At 44.9% G+C, this 19,528-nt stretch overlaps 1 protein-coding gene and 1 long non-coding RNA gene across 3 annotated transcripts; one reads left to right on the top strand and one right to left on the bottom strand.

Annotated features, from left to right (window-relative positions):
* The first annotated feature begins 5,175 nt into the window (after positions 1–5,175).
* LOC308574416 lies at positions 5,176–11,313 on the top strand. The gene is made up of 2 exons (XR_014002487.1): positions 5,176–8,726; positions 10,846–11,313. It is a non-coding gene; the product is annotated as an uncharacterized lncRNA (long non-coding RNA).
* Positions 11,314–12,762: 1,449 nt separating this feature from the next.
* Positions 12,763–19,255, bottom strand: TUBD1 (tubulin delta 1). Of its 2 annotated transcripts, XM_081172158.1 has the most exons (9): positions 19,031–19,255; positions 17,868–18,062; positions 16,544–16,691; positions 16,204–16,420; positions 15,023–15,254; positions 14,569–14,733; positions 14,109–14,249; positions 13,703–13,886; positions 12,763–13,194 (listed from the first exon to the last, which is right to left on the bottom strand). In XM_081172158.1, exons 2-9 carry the CDS (start codon positions 18,037–18,039, stop codon positions 13,092–13,094), a joined length of 1,362 nt encoding a protein of 453 aa, XP_081028284.1. In that variant the 5' UTR covers positions 18,040–18,062; positions 19,031–19,255; the 3' UTR covers positions 12,763–13,091. The 2 variants fall into 2 exon arrangements, with proteins under 2 accessions (XP_081028284.1, XP_081028285.1); XM_081172159.1 differs by lacking the exons at positions 16,204–16,420; positions 16,544–16,691 and having other exon boundaries at positions 19,031–19,248.
* Positions 19,256–19,528: the final 273 nt, after the last annotated feature.

Below are 19,528 nucleotides of genomic sequence, written 5' to 3'. Positions count from 1 at the left end.
CTCTGCTCCCTTTGCGTAAGTAGGCACTGTTGCTTAGAGGCTGAGTACATCATCTCCAGCTAGCACTTGGGAAAAGCCCTTGCCTGAATATCCTGGGAACTCCTGCCAATCTGCATGGACGAGGGAACTTGTGACTCTCCATAAGTTATTGGACTCCAGCTCCCATCGTCCCCAGCCAACATGGCTCAAGGGTCAGGAATGATGGGAGTTGCTAGTTCAGCAGAATCTGGAGGGCCACAGGTCTCCTGTCCCCGTTTTAGACAGTCCTAAGCTAGGTGGGCCAAGGGCCTTGGGCAATATCAGGCAGCTTCCTCAGTTTCCTATAAAGCAGGAGACATTGATAGTTCCCCTAAATATCAGGTGGGGCCCCTTAAAGAGGTATCCCCCTCCTAGATGACTGCCCACCCTATTTTGGCTTGAATGCAGAGGTAATGCTGTGCCTCCCCTTTCCCAACATTGCAAGGCAGAGACAGGCCTCTGATTGTTCCGTGTGCCTTCAGTTTCGTTTATTTTTCAAGCTTCCCCAGGGCCCTTAATTCACACATTTTCTCTTCTCTTGGAGGAAGGACCATATAGCTCCGTGGTAGAACATGCTTTTGGCATGCAGAAGGCCCTGGGTTCAATCCCTGGCATTTCCAGGAGGAAAATATCCATGTAAAATGCTGGAGAGCCAATAGACAATACGACTCTAAATTGACCCAATGGTCTAGCTCGGTAGAAAGCAGCTTCCTGAATTCCTGTGATGTAGAATAAGACAGAAAAGCCTATCACTGGTTTGCCTTAAAAATTAAGAGGGTTTCCTGGGACAAAATATAAGACCTTGTACGTTATTTCTCAAACCATGCCAGGAAACCTGTTTTCCCTTTTCAGGGTGTCATCGCTAGGTTTCAGAGTGACTGTCCTATTATGGTTGACTTTAGTTGGCTCTCTTTGGGACAAAGGCCGTACCTGTGCAATCACCTTTGAATACCAGCTCGTTCTTCTTGCACATCTGCGTTTAACCGTTTTTGTCAAGGTGTGGATTGTGCTTGGTGTATGTGTGTCATGTGTTGTGATCACTCCCGCTCGTCTGCCTACCGTCGTGATACCTCCATGGCCTTGTACCTTTCTGTTGGATAGCTTATCAGACTGATGTTGACTGTTGGATGTCATGGCAACAACAGTCGGTAGGCTGTCTGACATTTTGGTATCTTTCATCTTGACTGTATTCATCCATCTCCAAGCTCTTTGTCAAACAAATACCCACCGGTGTCTTTTTGTCTTTACTTATTGAAGTGTCTGAGGTTTTCTAAAGGATAGGTTTAAATGAAAGGTGTACTTTGAATCTGCCAAATGTTTTAGAGAGTACTTTGTTCACTCTGCATTTGGATCCCTCTTAAGATACTGTGAACAAATTTTACATGATGGTTCCTAAGATCAAGGAGCAGGTTTTTGTGTGCTTTGATACAACTGAACACCATTTTGAATCAAGGTGGCAGGCTGAACCTTTCTAAACTTCACTGATGTTAACCACTGGTTTCAAAACTTCACTGGGTTTTTGTTTTTTTGCTTTCATCAAGTTCCCAAGCAACACCAAGCTTCTAGTAATGAATAAAAACCTTCCTCCTTCAAGGTAGTCACCGGTATCCTGGGACATGTTTGGGACAAGGTGGGTTTTTTGCAGGTATGTTTTCAGAGTAGTCAAAGAGCTGGGGTGACTGGAGGGTGTGGTACAATTTCCCAAAGGCTTTTTAGCAAAGTGGGAGGGAGGGAAAGAAACCCTTTCTCCGCTCAAAGGCATGGGAGGCATTTCATGCTCAATTGAATTCAGCCAGAAGGCTTACCGACCTGACTTCCGCTTCGTGAATGAAATGGAGCTCTGCTAACATAACAAGATCCCTCCTCAGGAATTGTAAATATTGTTTAAGTAAACATGTGAGATTGAGGCAGTGGATATCACGCTAGCTCTCCTCCACGTCACTGTTCTTTTTGCCTTCCAATTCCTCGGAGGGCTAACTTCTGAAGCAAGGAACCTCCCAAACTTGAAGAGCCATTCAGAAATCAAAATGTTAAAAAGCACAGGGAGCCTCTGATGAGTAAAGGAGGCGCCATTCCCTCCAAAATAAAGAGGTTGCATGTTTGCTTAATTAATATTTAGAATGCTTGAAGAGGGCTCAGGACTCCCCCCCCCCCCAAATTGCCTTCCCAATTGCAGCCCCACCACACTCCCTGAAAAATGCAGACATGAGGATCCAGAACAGATCATGACATGGGGAAGTGTGCATTTCTGTGTGCCACCACATTTTGGATCTAAGCCACTGGTTTTAAGGTTTGTTTGCAAAGAGATGCAGCTCTCTGTATCCCTCTGGGGGGTTGGCTGTTGAGAACTATGCAATCAGTGCTGCAGAAATAGCATTAGCTACAAGGATGGCCTCATCTACCACCAGGCTCATGAAACACTTTGGCTTTCCACCTTGTCTTGGTTGAAATGCCACCCAGCCTCCCCCCTGTTCTAAGACCACCAACCAAAATCCAGCAGTCATTTTCTTTAAGAATCACCATTCAATCCATTTGGCCTGTGTTCAACGTGTGCTAGTAATAGTTAACAGCATGTAGCGATATTATTTTCATACCATGCCTATTTTGAAGGAAATCTTAATATGGTAATTTTGATGTGTTGGTTTTTATCTGTCTTATTTCATGCCTTGGTTCTTTCAATAAACCAGACTTTAAAACCAAAACAAAAGGACAATGAATACCTTTTAACGCCTCATTGCTTTAATGCATTTTGTTTTACGTCTTTGGTACTTTTGAGGCCAGAACTAGATGTTATGCCAAAACACACAGAATCTCAGCCTCATATATGCCAAATAACAGCAGGGGGAAAGCGATAGATTTAAAGCTTCCTAGAGCACACACACCAGTCTGATTTCTGCCCACCTCAGGGAGGGAAAAGGCCTGGGTAGGAGGAATTTGCATGAGAGGAAAACAGCTAACAGCAGATACATGAATCTTGTCCTTTCCTGCTCTGCTGCCAATCCAGAGATGGTCCTGTGACCCTACAGACATTGCTGGACTTCAGCTTCCAGCAGGCAGCATGGTTCTGGGGTCAGGAATGATGGGAGATGTAGTCCAACAACATGGAGGGCCACAGGCTCTCCCCATCTGTGCCATTGTTCAGGAAGACATTGTTTGCTTGGTATAAATTGTCATTCTGGCCTGGGTCAGGAAATCGCAGCGGGTTGAATAGTTTTTACGTGGTCATTTTACACCATCTTGCATTTCCCACATGTCCTATTCTCAGTTTTGCTTACTCTTTGAGTTTATTATACCTGGATTGCCTTGAGCTGTCAGTTTTGATCACGTAGCAGGATTTCCCCCCCTTATTTAAAGAGTGAAACCACATGTAGCTCAGGAATCACATAGGATCAGCTAACTCTAGAGGAGGAACAGCACCTTGGCACATGGTCTCATGAAGCAGGGGTTGATGGCACAGAACAAAGCGATGAAATCATGGGACTGAGATAATTAACTCAGATAAGCCATTTCAAATTTAAGGCTTCACTTACATTGTTAGCAACAATAAATACCTTCCCTTCCCCTTTTACAGCTCATAATATAGCAAGCCTCCAGGAAGATTCTTGTATACCATTCTTTATCCAAGCTCTTTAGAGTCCAGCACCTTCTAGAATAGCCAGTATAACATTTGTATATTTGTGTGCAGATAAGATAGATAGTTCTGCTAGATTCTGCAAAATGTATAGATCTTGTTTGATGCTATATTGGGTTATTGTGCCTCTTTCTGATTGAGGGTTGGGTGGGCGAAGGATGCTTCTCCGATACTTAATGACCAAGTAAAAAGATGAAAGATTTTCAAAACTTATTAAATGCAAATAAATGCTTTGCTGGTTGGTCAAATAAAAAAAAGAGAGAAAATTAATTTTTGGTGGTAAGATTGATTCATTTCAAGCACATTTAGATTGTGGCTCTGTAAATTGAGAATCTTTGTGTGTCTGCCTTATGCTTGTTTATGAATACCGTGTGTGTGTGTGTGTGTGTGTGTGTGTGTGTGTGTGTGTGTGTAAGAGAGTGATCTGCTTTTTGTGCATAAATTGAGGGTTCCAGGTAATTGTGAATCATAAGGAAACTTGTATTTGGCACCAGCTTGACTTTTACTAGATAATACGTTGAAATCCACAAGACTCAAAGCTAGTGTAACGTGGATTGGATTGAACTGTGTGACTGGTGTTTTTTTTTAAGCAATTACCATTTTGTTCAAGGCTTATATCGGGGTAGGCAACCTAAGGCCCGTGGGCCGTATGTGGTCCAATCGTCTTCTCAATCCGGCCCGTGGACTGTCTGGGAATCAGCGTGTTTTTACATGAGTAGATTGTGTCCTTTTATTTAAAATGCATCTCTGAGTTATTTATAGGGCCTGCCTGGTGTTTTTACACGAGTAGAATGTGTGCTTTTATTTTAAATGTATCTCTGGGTTATTTGTGGGGCGTAGGAATTCGTTCATTTTTATTATTATTTTTCCCAAAATATAGTCTGGCCCAGTACATGGTCTGAGGGACAGTGGACCGGCCCACAGCTGATAAAGGTTGCTGCCCCCTGGCTTAAATGGTATCACAGTAGCGAAGCTTAGTCCTGAAACTATGTGGAATTTTAGAAGATAATGAAAATGCTCCAGGGCATGTGAAAAATACATTTCCTTCACTGTGTAAGTGCAGATTGCCATCCTCCATGACTGGGGTCTAAGGGCTTCCAAAGGAAATGTAAAGCACCCCATTTTTAACAGCTCACTCTGGTACAATATGAACCTGTGGGGTAAGCTGAAATTGATTCAAACTGAGGAGGGAAATGGGGATGGTCCCACAGGTTTCTCCTGCAGACACTTGTGTCCCCTCCTACAAGAGCCCTGAAGGCAATAGCTGTGTTCAGTCTGTCCTAATTTATTTTCTTGGTCACATTTCCCGCTTTATATGGTGGCAGGGGCTTGCTTCCAGATATAGGTTTAAGGCTATCTGGGCAGATATTATGAGCTTTAAAGCAGCAAAATTAAGCAGCAGAGATAAAGTCCTCATCCTAGGTCCACCATACTGTGGAAGATGACTCCAGTTGGATATCTGCATCCATGTGCATGTGATATGGAGCATTGCAGAATTTGTTTTGCCCCAACAAGCAATCAAAAAAATCCATGTGTTGAACAGACGGGTAGGTCCCTGTCTGCAAGCAGCTTACAATCTAAATCAGGGCAGCAGAAGAAAGGGTAAAAGAGAAATAATTGAATTAAGCAAGACTTAAATCTGAGTAAACACATGCAGGTTTGCACTGCTAGTCAGAAGTTGGTGATTGAGTTTTTGAGGATTCAAGAAGGGAAGGGCTTTTCTTCAGACTGTTTTGAAACCGCTACTGATAAGAAGAACTAGAAGCACAGTTTTACCTCAGAAATTTCCCCTCCTCCTGGCTAAATTTCCCACCATCTATGAATGTGTTTAGGACTCGGTCACCTGTGGGCTTGAGAAAGACATCATTATCGCCTGCATTTACGCTCATTTGTGGCAAACCGTGTGGCTTATGTCTAGAAAAGTTCACATTTTGGTGCTGGTCTTTCGAACTGCTTGAATGTGTGTGACATATATCCCATATTTTCTCCTCAACAAAGGTCATAAAGTGACTCCTGCCCCCCACCAGAATCCCTTGCGAGCCATGAAGCCAGTGTGGCCTTTGTGTTAGCACATAAAATCACCTCAGATTTCCTTCTTATAAAAGTTCTGTGGTGAAAAGAAGCACCATGGTGTACAAACTGATGTGCTCAGTTCTGGAGTAAAGGCATATATTTCTTTAAACACAAATGTTTATTAATTTATCCATTTATAACATTTACATGCACTTTCCTCTGAGGAACTTAAAGTCATATCTGAAGGGTGTGTTTTTAAAAAATAAATAAGCAGCTTGTAAATGATTTTAAAAAGATAGACAGGTACCTTTTCCACACACTCAGATATAGATAAGGTTTTAAAAAAACCCAAGGTGCCGGTCCTCATATTTTACTCAAAGTGTCATGGGTTCCAGAACAAAATGGCTGCCATTGACTACTCCATATTGGCGAGTACGGTCACACAAAAAGCACTGTATATACATAAAGTACATACAGACATTTTATCCTCAGAGAAACCTTTTGTGTGTGGATTTTGCTTTTCCCAAACCTTTTTTAAAAATGAGAATGGAGTTAGATATTGATGGAAACAAGGGCCCTGATTCAAGATCTCGTAACCTTACAGTACCCAACTTTATAGATATTTACTGTTATAAGGACTGTCAAGAGAACACGCCTCAATCTGAAGATCTGCGGATTCAAATGAGTAGATATACTTTTAAAAAATATATATATTATCCTCTCCACACTTGACTGACAAGTTTCAACTGAGGCAAAAAATAATAATGATGCTGTGGCAGGAGGAGAATGTTGTTTCCAATAGGCACACATTTGCACAACATTCCCTTTCGGTTGTAGCCGACATTGCCTGGTGGTCACTGTTTTTGCAGCTCTCTGGGGCACCAAACACATGTATAAACTGGGAATGCTCCCAAACACTTGAACACAAGGGGTTTGGTGAGAGGGTGGGCTAACAGTGTAAGCAAATTTGTAGGGATCGAGATGACAAAACGGTCAGGCAGGCCATGTCTTTCAACGCAAACAGTGACCTTTGCACGAATCGATGGCCCATTTCTAAATGCCTTGAGTTACGTTCTTCGCTCTGCTCCAAAGGTCACCATCCCTCTTCCGATAACGTCACTTTCCCGCCCTGTTTAGACATTAAGAGCCCGTTCCCTTGCGTAAGAGATCTGGCTTTTCTCGCTCTCCCCCCCCCCCCGCCCCCAATCTCTTGAGGAATATAAATGTGTGCTTTTCCCCCTCTTTCCCCAACAACCCACTATCTCTAGGGTGATAAACTGAGAATGTTCCCTTTGGGGCTGAAAGGAGACGGAGAAAGGTGAAACTTGTTCACTCCATGGTGCTTTCGTAATTGCCCTCAGGAGACACACCTCAGAGTTGGGGAATTGTCAGGTGAGAAGGAATTTTTTATGCCCCCCCAGGGCATTGCTGAAAGAAAAGGCTTTGATCACGAAATATAGGGCCTGGCATCAATTAAAATGTTGCACCCAGCACGCCTAATTTCTAAGCAACAAAAGCCTGAACTCTATGACCTGTATAATTCAAGCAAATTTGCGTCAATTTTCTTATTTTTCCAATAATTTTGCCTGTTTGGTTGTTTTTAAAGCAATTTGCTTGCAATTTATTTTTATTCCCCCCCCCCCCCATTACTTTGGAGCCTGGGAGCAATTATATCACGGAGAAGAGGCAACTACTTGAACCTCTGTTGCACTTAATCTTGTTTAGCCACCTTTCTGGCTTCTGATATATTGACTGATAACGGGCATGTCGCGTCCCATACATTTCCAAGCATATCTTTGCAGCCAATGAAGACTTAGGAACTTGCTGTTGTAAAGTTGGGAAATATTCAGAAAATGGTAACCAACATTGTCACGAGTATGGAGCAACTCCACGATGAGGAAAGCTTGCAGCATTCGGGACCTTTTTAGCAAGTGAGAGGTGATCTGATAGAAGTTTATAAAATTATGCATGGCGTGTCATGGAGTAAGTAGGTAGAGAAAAGCTCTCCCTCTCCAAGGCTCAGTTCCAGCATCTCTCAGCTGGGCGCCATTGCCATTGTAAGAGAAAGAGGGAGGTGTTGCTGGTGAGTTCTGGCACCTCTTTTTCTAGAAAAATAGCACTGTCTCTCATAACACTCATGAAAATCCAACGGAGCTGAAGATTTAGGACAGTTAAAATAAAGTCTTCATGCTTGTTGGCATCCGTCTTTCTCTGGAGACAATGGATGAGTGTTCCTTTGGAGGTGAAGAAAATAATTGGAGAGTTGAGTTACAGCGCCTGCTGTGGCTGTAGAGACTGATACAGGAACACATGCGCTCCACCAGGAAGTTTTTGGGTATCACATGCAGGACAGAGTCTCAAACAAATATGCGCTCTGCCAAACTCACATATCCAGCATGGACTGTGCAGTCCTGTCTCAGCAACATCTGCACTGCCTTGGACATGTCTACATGTATTGGTAGACCAACTCTGCATTACAAGGAAGTTTGCAAATGTGACTCGAAGGCTGGTGCCATTGACTTTTACAGGAATCCCTTGATCGCAGGGCCTGGAGACCATCAAACAGGTTACGTATTGACAGCAGTGACCAGAGGAGGAATAGCTGCTGAGAGGAGAGCAGAGAGAGGAAACGTGCATAGTTAAACAATGGAAGTCACTTCTGCAGAAGGATTGGACAAATTCGTGGAGGATAAGCTCTCAGTGCCTACCAGCCAAGATGGTCATGCTCTGCCTCGATGGTTAAGAGGCAGTGAGGCATCTGGTCGCTCACTGTGAGAAACAGGATGCTGGACTGACTAGGTGGGCCATTGACCCAGTCACTTCTTATGCATTCTTGGTTGTTTGCATATGAACCAGTTTCTCTCTCTCTCTTTTCTTTCTTTAGCTTCCTTCATCAGCCCAGGCCTGTGCCCCCCTCATGTAGAAAGAACTGGGGAGAGGCAGCCATGAGCAGGAGAAACTCTAGGTGGGGAATGAGTCACAGGAAGAGATAATTCACAGAGAGAAAACAGAGGCCGGTTTTTATGCAAATTTCTGAGCAATAAAAAAAGCAACAAAACTCCAGGTCAGTGCTAATCTGAGGCGGGGCTGTTTTCCCCCTTTTGAGTAACAGGTGCTGATTTGGAATGGTTCACAGTGACCTTGCAGGTGTTTTTATAGGCTTCTCTAGTGACAACAGGAATATTGCTTGAGATAGAAGAGTGGCCTACCAGCTTAAATTTTTCATGTGGGTGGGCATGCAGGTTTCCTGCAGCTTTTAACAGCCGTGGGGCAGGTGGGTGTTAAACTGGGGTAGCTTTTTATGGCCTTGCAGTTAAGATAAATATTTTTTCAATTTTTTTTTTTTTAAGAATTCAATCAGCTTTCTAGTGCTTTTTGTGGCTGTTTAAAAACCATTACTCTGCGGAGTGTTGATTGTTTTTACTGCTAGTTTAAATTGTTGGATTTCAACGTGTTTTATTTATTTGACGTCGGGAGGGGTATACCCCCTCAAAAGGTAGGCTAGGAGTCCATTAAATAAATAAAAATATGTTGCTTTATGGAGCTGCAGTATAACTATAATCAGCTACATGTAGCTCGGTAGTAGAGCATCTGATTTGCATGCAGAAGGTCCCAAGTTCCATCCCATGTATCTCCTGGAGAGCCACTGCCATTGTTGGCCAGGTGTGGGGAACCTTTGGCCCTCCCAGTATACAGAATCATAGAATTCTAGAGTTGGAAGGGGCCCCAGGGGTCATCTAGTCCACCCACCTGCTTTGTGTGCAGAACATCTCATTTTCAATCCCTAGTATGACCAAGTAGGGCTGGGAGTGTCCCCTGCCTTGAAACCCTGAAGAGCCACATTGCATCTCAGTGTAAATAGTAAAGAATTAGATGCCCCACATATCTTCCCTATAGTGATTCCACCATGCTATCCCAAAGGCTCTGTGTCACGGTTCCACCAAAGATGTTACTAACTTGCATTCATCTCTTAAGAGGTTTTTGCTTCCCATCCCATATTTTTTGCTTTAAATTCAGGTACTGCTGCCTATCCAGCTCCCCTCCCTCCCTCCCTCCCACCCCTCAGGTCATTTTCCTAATGGCATAATAAGTTCGTCATTTGGATCTGTGACTCAGCAGAACGGAGGTACCCTTTCCCCCAGAAGAGTAAACAGCTGCTCCCAGGGCGCGGCTTTCATCAGTCAAAGTGCCAGGCTACTTGGAAAAGAGACGGAAGCGAACACAAAACAATGGTTCTTAACCACACACACTTTTACCCCTTGATCGCTGTCCTGTGTTTTACTTTGGAAGTAGATTGGGATGGTCTACCAGTACATCTCTGGAGGTGAGAACAGAACTACAAAGTTATTTTCCTAAAGCAAGCACAAAACTTCATTCCTTAGCTGTAAGGTAAAGGGCCCCTGACCATTAGGTCCAGCCGTGACCGACTCTGGGGTTGCGGTGCTCATCTCGCTTTATTGGCCGAGGGAGCTGGCATACAGCTTCCGGGTCATGTGGCCAGCATGACTAAGCCGCTTCTGGCGAACCAGAGGAGCGCACGGAAACGCCGTTTACCTTCCCGCTGGAGCGGTACCTATTTATCTACTTGCACTTTGATGTGCTTTCAAACTGCTAGGTTGGCAGGAGCAGGGACTGAGCAATGGGAGCTCACCCCGTTGCGGGGATTCGAACAGCCGACCTTCTGATTGGCAAGTCCTAGGCTCTGTGGTTTAACCCACAGTGCCACCCGCTTCCCCTATACATTTAAAGTGCTATGATTCAACTTGGAACGTTGTAGCTCAAATGAAGATGCACAATTTTCAGAGTTCCCTGTGAAGGACTGATTCTTAAATAGCTCTGGGGGCGAATAAAAATCTCCTAACTCCTCTCAGCACCCTTAAGAAACTGCAGCTCCCAGAATTCTTTGGGGGAAGCCATGGCAGTTTAAGGTGGTATCATAGTGCTTTAAAAATATGGTGTGTTAATGTGGCCTAAGACCCACCTCTCTTCCTTCAAATCCCTCCTAAAAATCCTTATTTTCCCCAAAGCATTCACCTTAAGTCCTCAGTCCACCCACCACTCCCCATTAACACCCAACTGCATTTGTGCACATTAACACCCTTTTCCGGCAGCCTTTTTTCTTCTTGCACCCTCCTGCTGCCTTTACCTCCTCCTGGTTGAAATGTGTATTGTAAACTCCTCAGGGCAAGGACCTTTTACAAGGCATTGCTCTTCAAAGTGCCAGAAAAATACTGATGGGTATGTACTGTATCAGCATTCAGCAACATCTGGAGGGCACCAGGTTGGCAAACTACCACTCCTGTCAGCGTGGTCAATGATCGGGGATGATTTGGAGTTGCAGTCCAGAACACCTGGAGCACCGCATAGTAGAGAAGGTGCTGCTGTGCAAATATTTAGCAGGCACCAAATGTAGCATCAGGGTGGAATCACTTCCTTTAGTGGCCAGGAACCTGCAACCCTTCAGATACTGCGGGACACCACTACAGAGGCTGATGGGAGTTGTAGTCCTGACAGCACCTGGAGGACCAATTTCCCCACCCAGACTTCTAGGGTTGCCATGTGTCCTCTTTTTCCAGGATATGCCCTTTTTCATGAGTTTGTAAAATGAGTGTTGTCATAGTGATCCATAGTTAAAAGTAGAAGTTGGCAAATGTGTCCTCTTTTTTTGCTCTTCAAAATACAGTGGTGCCCCGCAAGACAAAAAACTCGCTAGACGAAAGAGTTTTCCGTTTTGGAGGTGCTTCGCAAAACGAATTTCCTATGGGCTTGCTTTGCAAGACGACAATGTCTTGCGAGTTCCTGCTGGTTTTTTTTCTCCCCCCCCTTTTTCTAAGCCGCTAAGCCGCTTATCAGCTGATCCGATCAGCAGATAAGCCGCTAAAAGCCGCTAATAGCGCTAATCCGTCAATGGGCTTGCTTCGCAAGACGAAAAAACCGCTAGACGAAGAGAATCACAGAACGGATTCTTTTCGTCTTGCGAGGCACCACTGTATGACAACCCTAACTTGCACCGTTGGAGGAGACTCTTGAGAGTCCCATGGACTGCAAGAAGATCAAACCTATCCATTCTGAAGGAAATCAGCCCTGAGTGCTCACTGGAAGGACAGATCCTGAAACTGAGGCTCCAATACTTTGGCCACCTCATGAGAAGACTCCCTGGAAAAGACCCTGGTGTTGGAAAAGATGGAGGGCACAAGCAGAAGGGGACGACAGAGGACGAGATGGTTGGATAGTGTTCTCGAAGCTACCAGCATGTTTGACCAAACTGCAGGAGGCAGTGGAAGACAGAAGTGCCTGGCGAGCTCTGGTCCATGGGGTCACAAAGAGTCGGACACGACTAAACAACAAACTTGCACCATGTAATTCAGGGGTGGGCAAGTTCTGACCCTTCAGGTGTTGGCCTTCCAAGTCCCATCAGCCTAAGTCAGTAGAGCCAACGGTCACCCAAGATGGGAGTTGGGACTCCAATGTCACCTGGACAGCCACAGCTTGCTTGCTTCCTGTATGAGTTGGGAAATGTGGAGATTCCTTGGTGTCAGGTAGACCCAGCCTGGTGTCAGGCTGAACAACAGCACCATCTTGTGGTTTATTTTTAAACGCATAGCCTACAAACTTTTCTGCATACAGATGAGTTATTGCACACAACTTCTGATCAGGTAAGGACAAGGTAATTAATGTACCACTGTGGACACCACTTGTAGTGCTGTGTGTTCAAATGTTGCAAACTCTTTAAAGAGTGCATGTGTGAAAACATCCACAAGTGTGTATGAAGGTCCTTTTAACTGCAGAAGTCAGCAGGATCTCCTTATCCCCAACCTGTCTCTCTATCACAACTAGTAACTTAAACAAACAGACTCACAAACCAAAATCTGGCCCTCGCACATCTTGAGATGCGGGTGTAGTGGAGGTGTTAAAAATTGCACAGGGGACAAGCGTTAAGATTCCAACTTCAGCCACAAAGCAAGGTCAGTTATCATCTCTCAACCTAACCTACCCCATGTGGCTGCTGGAGGGATAAAATGACACAGCCTCTTGTAAGGTGCCAGAGCAACTTACAGAATGTGAGGTACAAAGAATGAGTACATGACATATAGACAATATCATCAGAAAATAAAATTACTTTATATACAAAACACATGCAATTTAGATTGTACAAAGTCTTTATGCTGGGAAAGGGATGAAATGAATGTGTGTTATCAATCTACATCCCCCACTGAATGCTAGAACTCCCTCAGAAGCAACTGTTTGCATGGAAAGCTCCCGTCTTTGAAAGATGGCTGGAGTGATGCACTTGCCTGGGACGGCATGTAAAGAGTCCTCCTGCTACATTCAATTCTTCACAAGATTTCCCAGTTTTAAGGGTTCTTGCCAGGATCTTAGATCTGCACAGCTAATGCTGCCCCCTCCTGGCCAAGGATGAATTTGAAAATCAGAGGTTGGTGTAGCTAGCAATGACTTGTTCCAGAGTTGTGAAACAGTCCATAAAGTCTTCCTCTTCAATCCCAAACTTTGTGTACTGGTGCACGTAAGCCCTGTGTGTGGAATGAACAAGAGGTTTTGGTGAGCAAGGGGCACCAATCCAGCTAAAATCAGCTGCGACAAAATTGCATTGAAAGCAGCAGAAGTTCAGTTAGTCAAGACTAACTTTGCTCCACAGATTTCAATTATCTATAGCATTTTTACCAAACTCTTCAGCCGAATGTACACCTAGAGCAGCATATGAATCACTTAAAAAGTAATTACAAATCAATAAAAAAGTACTTACTTTAAGCTTACTATCTAAAAAACTTAACACAAAAGGAAAAAAGAGGAGAGGGAAGAGAAAAACAAGAACTTTCCAAATTCTTATAATGGCCAGTTGGGATGGAAACGGTTCAGGGAGAGAAGGAACCAAAATAAGTTCCTTTCTCAAACAGAACTGAAGGAGGAAGTACTCCTGCTTCCCATCTCTCCCTCTGGTTTAGTTTATTTACTTCCACTTACTCCATGCCCTGTGCACACAGCAAAGTCTGAGATGACAACCTGTCTTCTCCCACTTACTTTGAAGCAAACATTTTCCAGGCCTTCCCCACTATGCTGTCCACAGGCTTCAGCAAAAACTGGCTGTTGCTGACCAAAGAAGCAGACTTCTCGTATTTATTAAAAGCTCTTGGTGTCTTCCAGATGGTCAAGGCATCTTGAGCGTTTAGCCAGGAAGTATACAAGGCAGGCTCTTGGAATCCTCCTACAATAATCAAGAAGGTGTTAAAAAAACATCAGTCACTAATTTATTCCACTTCTGTCCCATCCCATTCAAGAAGCTCAAGAGCAGTGATGCACTATACACTGTGTATTCAGGCAAATGTAAGAGATAGGACATTCTTTGTGGTTATCGTAAAACTCCCTCCCAGTGTCATTACCTAAAAGAGGAATCTTCTATTGCAGCCATCCTGCAACTATTTCTCACCTAGATCCGTGCTTTGTACGTCTTTTCCTCGCAATGTAACCAGGTTGGCGATGGAGGTGTTAAAACGAGCTGTCCTGTTTAGAGAGTGTTTTTCTGATGCAGGGAGTCCAGGCACTGGAGGCCTCACTTGCCAATCAATCCCTGCAAACAGAAAAGTGAACAGGAATGTCTCAACACTTGGGAGTCCAGCCAGACGGCACACAGCAGGGCTGATGAGGAATGTGCCCTGTGCAAAGGAGTACGATCCTGCAGTCCTGAGATTTCCTACTCCAGTTTATAGCAGGGAAGGCAATTTTAGGCCAGAATCCCCCCCCAAAAAAAACCCCAATTCTATTTAATTCCTGGCAGCCCTACTGAATTTTAGTCAAGACCTGGTCTTAAGGACCACCTCCTGCCCATATGCGACTCTGGGTATACATTGTTCAACCTGCTTCAGCTGCAGTTCACCTGCAGTACTTACCTTCCTCCATTTTGGCATTTGCAATGAGCATTTGCCTCAGGTGCTTCAGAAGCCCAGGCCACGCAAAGGTGCTGTAGGCAAGGGAGTTTTCGGACATCTGAGGAATGTTCCGGAGACCTAGCATCTTGAACTCAGGGTGGGGGACTAGAGCTTCCATTAGATCTCCTAAGGAGGAGACAAGACAGAAATGAAGGTTTAACGTGTGTCTGAGAGAGAACTGCATTTGCTCATGTTGAACATCTACTTTGTTTTTCTCTGGAAAGATAAGGTCTCTGGTCTGATGAGTTTACAAAATGGCCTTTTCATTTATCTTAGCATGTATAACATGGATGGATACTTGACAGACTAATGAGAATGTTTGTAGGCTAGTGTAACTTATATGGACTACTTTGCAATCCAGTAAAAACCTCAAGAGCAGGAGGACAGCTCTAGAACTTCAGTTAACACCAGATACCTAGGGGGCTTCTGCTGTAGTGAGCGGCACTTTCAGAGGAGTAAGCCGGCTGGAAGACGCTCCCCAGCTGATGGGCGATGACTCGATTTACATCCTGAAAAGATATCTGCTTTATGTTCATTAGCTGAGCACAGATCTTGTGGATGGCATCGTTCTCATGAACCAGGAGGGCATCCGAAGACTGATACAAGTGTGAGAGGGTCAGGACAGAGTTGTAGTTTTGAACAATAACCTGGAAATGCAGGGGAAAACAGGGCGTGGATGTTACAGTTTTCCACATGGAGATGATCTCACCAGATTTGCTGTCCGTGGGGCAACTGAGGTTGGTCTATTACAGCAAATGGGGCACTGCCCCACAAACTTGAGTCTGAACTCAGCCAGTTCCCACCTGCTTGCCTTCTTACTTGCCTCCAGCCCAGGGAGTGGCACTGGCTGCCATCTTCCTCCTCCCTAGTCTCATTATTGCCTTTGTAGAGCTCAGCAGTGAGGTCAAAACTAGAGTGGAAACTTGGTTCTCGAACGCTTTGGTACTCGAACATTTCGGCTCCCAAATGCCGAAAACCCAGAAGTGTTCCAGTTTTCAAATGCTTTTCAGAAGCCGAACATCCGATGCGGCTGTGGGCTATTGTTTCTGGGGCGCCTGCGCCAATTGGAAGCTGCACCTTGGTTTTCAAACATTTTGGAAGTCAAACGGACTTCCAGAACAGATTATGTTCGAGAACCAAGGTACCACTGTAGTTGGCATTGGCTCTGGCTCCATCTACTGTTGGCTTCTCTGCCTTTTGCCCTACCAGTCCAATGGGCACCAACCACCACTGCTTTGTGGAGGGTAAGCAGAGCGCATGACATGCATACAGGAGGTTGCAGAAAACTGCAGTGAATAGTGCTCCTAGGATGCCAACACCCTACTTTCCTCTTCATCAACAGTTTCTCCATCTCTATAGCTCAATGGTAGAGCAATTGATTTGCATTAAGATGGTCGCAAGTTCAATCTCCAGCACCATTCTACAGGAAGGAATGGGAGAGGCCCCTTATTTGAAACCTTAGGGAGCTGCTGCCAGTCAATGCACACAATACTGAGCCAGATGACACAGCATAAGGCAGCATCTGATAGTCCTATGAAAGAGCACATGCTTCAAATCCAGGTTCAACCCCCACCATCACAGAGCTACGGCATTCACCTCTCCAGTTCTGTAGGGCCAGATAACGTGGTTTAACAGGAATGAGGTGGGATAGGTGTCTTTCAGGCTTTCTGTCACAAACGTCCCCAGACCCGATCCTGTCCCACCCGCCATGCTCATAACCGTCAGGAATCCACTTAGCCGGTCACATTTCTCAGCTTCCTTCTGTACCAAGTTCATGATTGTTTCTTTGTGCTTGGGCCCATGAACGCAGTAGCTGTGGCACAAATTGGGGTGGGGAAGAGAACAAAAAGGAGCTTGGAGCGTTTTGTAGCTGCATTATAAATGTTAGCAATCCAGAGATACATTTCTTTGGCACCACTGATAAAACCAAACATACCCATTTGCCCAATTGTTTCCTGACCCTTGCTTTTGACAAAAGTGGGACCGATGGTCATAGTTCCAGGTACCAGACCTTGAAGCCGTTGATAAAGTCTGACCAATCACTTTAGGTTCCATGTCAACCAGGACAGCCCGGGCAGCCAGCACTAATAAGGAATAAAATAAAAGTCAAATGATGTAGACTTGGGATCCATCAAGGTGGCACCCAAATAATGTACCCATTGTTATTGATGGAAGGCGGCTGTGTGAATGCCACTGACACCTACTGGACAACTTCGGCGATGCCAAGGACAAGCAGCACAATTCCCCAGGTGCTAATTTGTGACTTAAAAAAAAGAACACAGGAAGCTGCCTTTTATCAAATCAGACTGCTGGTCCATCTTGTTCAGTATTGTCTACACTTACTGGCAACAGCTCTCTAGGCTTTCAGGCTAGGGTCTCAACCTGACTTTCCACAATCAAAGCTGTTGCTCTGCTATTAAGCTATGGCCCTTCCCAATGTTATTCATTTTTGCAATACAGTGGTAGCTCTGGATACGCACACCTCTGGTTGCGTATCCTTCAGGTTACGCACGCGGAAAACCTGGAAGTATTTTTCCGGGTTTTGCCGCATGTGCAGAAGCGCTCTATCGCACCACACAGACCAGGCACCTCCGGCTGTGAATTCCTCAGGATCCGACCAAAGCTCCAGAACGGATCCTGTGCACAACCAGAGGTACCACTGTAGTGCAGAGGCTAGCTTTTGCCCCTGTACCAAAATTGCTTTTCCAGGCTTCTTCGTTTTTTGTTTTAAGTGTGGAATGGCAACAAGGGTGCAACCTTTCACCTGGAGCAACACCCTGAGATATTACAATATCCAATCATATGCAGAATTCCACACAGCCAAAGTGGGTGCATTTCTGGTTGTTGATTTGCCCTCTTGATTGGTGTGGGGCGAGAAGGATTTGCATATTCTCGGTGTCAGTCAGTCTTGGCTGAGAGTCCTGGAAGACCTGCTCCCTGCCTTGAAGGCCTTTTCCACCTGGCCTGGGAGGGTGGGGCCCGGACTGACTCCAGCTACAAAAAAAGCTGAGGTTGCTGAACAGACTCTTGGGCTAGGGCCTTTTGCTGGTGTGGAAAGTTGTTGCTGTTGATTTTTGTATCTTTATTTTAGATACTTGGACATTTATGTGGAAACTGTTCAGTTTGGTTGTGTATTTTTTAATGTTTTGTTTTATTGTTTATGACTATTTTTGCTATGTTGTGGTTATGTATTATTTTCATGCTGTAAGCTGCCTTGAACATTGTTTGAACATACAAATAAAGTTATGTATGTGTCATACCACTGGGTTTCTCCTCGCTGAAGAACCGCTCTTTGCAGGCTGCCTGGAAGGACTCGTTTTCCTTTTTGGAGCACAAGCCATGTGTACTGCGGAAGTCTGTGCAGATGGTATCAAACACCTCGCGACCGATCTGGTTGCCGCACTGACCAAGTTGTATTGTGATGATAGACATTCTCCTCTAGTTTAGCCTCAATCCTACAAACAAATCATGTCTAGCTGTTAAGACTGTAATCCTATGTTCATGTCCCTGGGAGGAAGCCCCATTAAACTCAGTAGGACTGACATTTGAGTAGCCATGTTTGGAAGTGCACTGCTAGGCTGCAATTCAATGTAGACTCGCTTGTGCGTTAACTGAAATCAAGGATGTGCAGCACAAGAGTAGCCTTGTCATAAGTCTACCAAAGTTAAAAAGTATTCAAATATTGTAGCCTATTATCGACGGCTGCATACACAACCATACATGTAAAGAACAGCTTCTCCAAAAGAATACTAGGGACTATAGTATGTTAATAATGCTGGAAATTATTGCTCTGTGGGGGTGCAGAACTACAGTTTCCATGATTTGTTGGGGAAAGCCATATGCTTGAAAGGCATGGTGTATACCATGCAAATATTAAGGCTGCAATCCTAAAGATACCTACAATGGGGAATGCCCTACTGCAGGCATAGGCAAGCTCGGCCCTTCAAATGTTTTGAGGCTACAACTCCCATAATCCCTAGCTAACAGGACCAGTGGTCAGGGATGGTGGGAGTTGTAGTCCCAAAACATCTATGCCTCCCTTACTGAGTTCAGTGGCACCTACTTCTGAGTAAAGATCCATCAGATTGTGCTGTGCCACATATTGGCTAAATATTGAAACTAGTAATATTAATAGATCAAGGTACTGCTATATTAAAAACACCTTCAGGATGTTTCATAGGAACAGATTAATAATAAATAAAACTAAAAATATATAATATTTTTAAAACAGAGAATTAATGAACATGGTTTTATACATATGTAGTTACAGGCAAATACACACAAGCATTATTATTTTTTAAAAAAACCCTATAAATTAAATCTGTGCGCGCGTTTCACCTCATAATTTCCCGCCTTTTCCCATTTATCCCCCTCCCCCATTTAACACCCTTCTCTCCCTCAAGGCGCACGCGCGTAGCCTCACCCTTCCACAGCTGCACCTCATCCATTGACCACCTGTACCAACTGTCACAGCACCTTCGACCCCGTCCTGCTAGCATTTCTGCGCATGCTCCCCTTCGGTCGCTGGCTTAGGCGGGAAAATTGGTGGTGAAAAGGGGACAACCGGTAAAGTAGGGCACAGCAGCTGCGTCAGCGCGCGTGCGCCGGCTGCCGGACCGTACGCATGCGCGGCGTCCGCGTGGTGTGGAGCACGACGTGCTGTGCGCATGCTCGCTACAAAGAAAAAAGGGGGGGAAAATAGCAACGACGTAGAGAACTGTCGAGATATATCATTCTAGCCTGAGAATAGAAGTAAAATTTCTACCACGGCGCGTGCGGGCCGACAGATGGCGCTACGCCGCTTGCGCCGTTTTACGTGTGGCGAGTGACGTCAGCGCGCGCGAAAGAGAGCAACTGCCCCTTTCGGAAAGCGCCGCCGCGTGCTCTTTGCGCTTGCGCACTAGCCACGCGGGCCCAGGTG

This window comes from Podarcis bocagei (genome assembly GCF_964188305.1).
Source record: "Podarcis bocagei genome assembly, chromosome: 15".
Lineage (NCBI taxonomy): Eukaryota > Metazoa > Chordata > Lepidosauria > Squamata > Lacertidae > Podarcis > Podarcis bocagei.
Note: the sequence above shows the minus strand (reverse complement) of the source record. Positions and strands in the feature narration are given on the sequence as shown.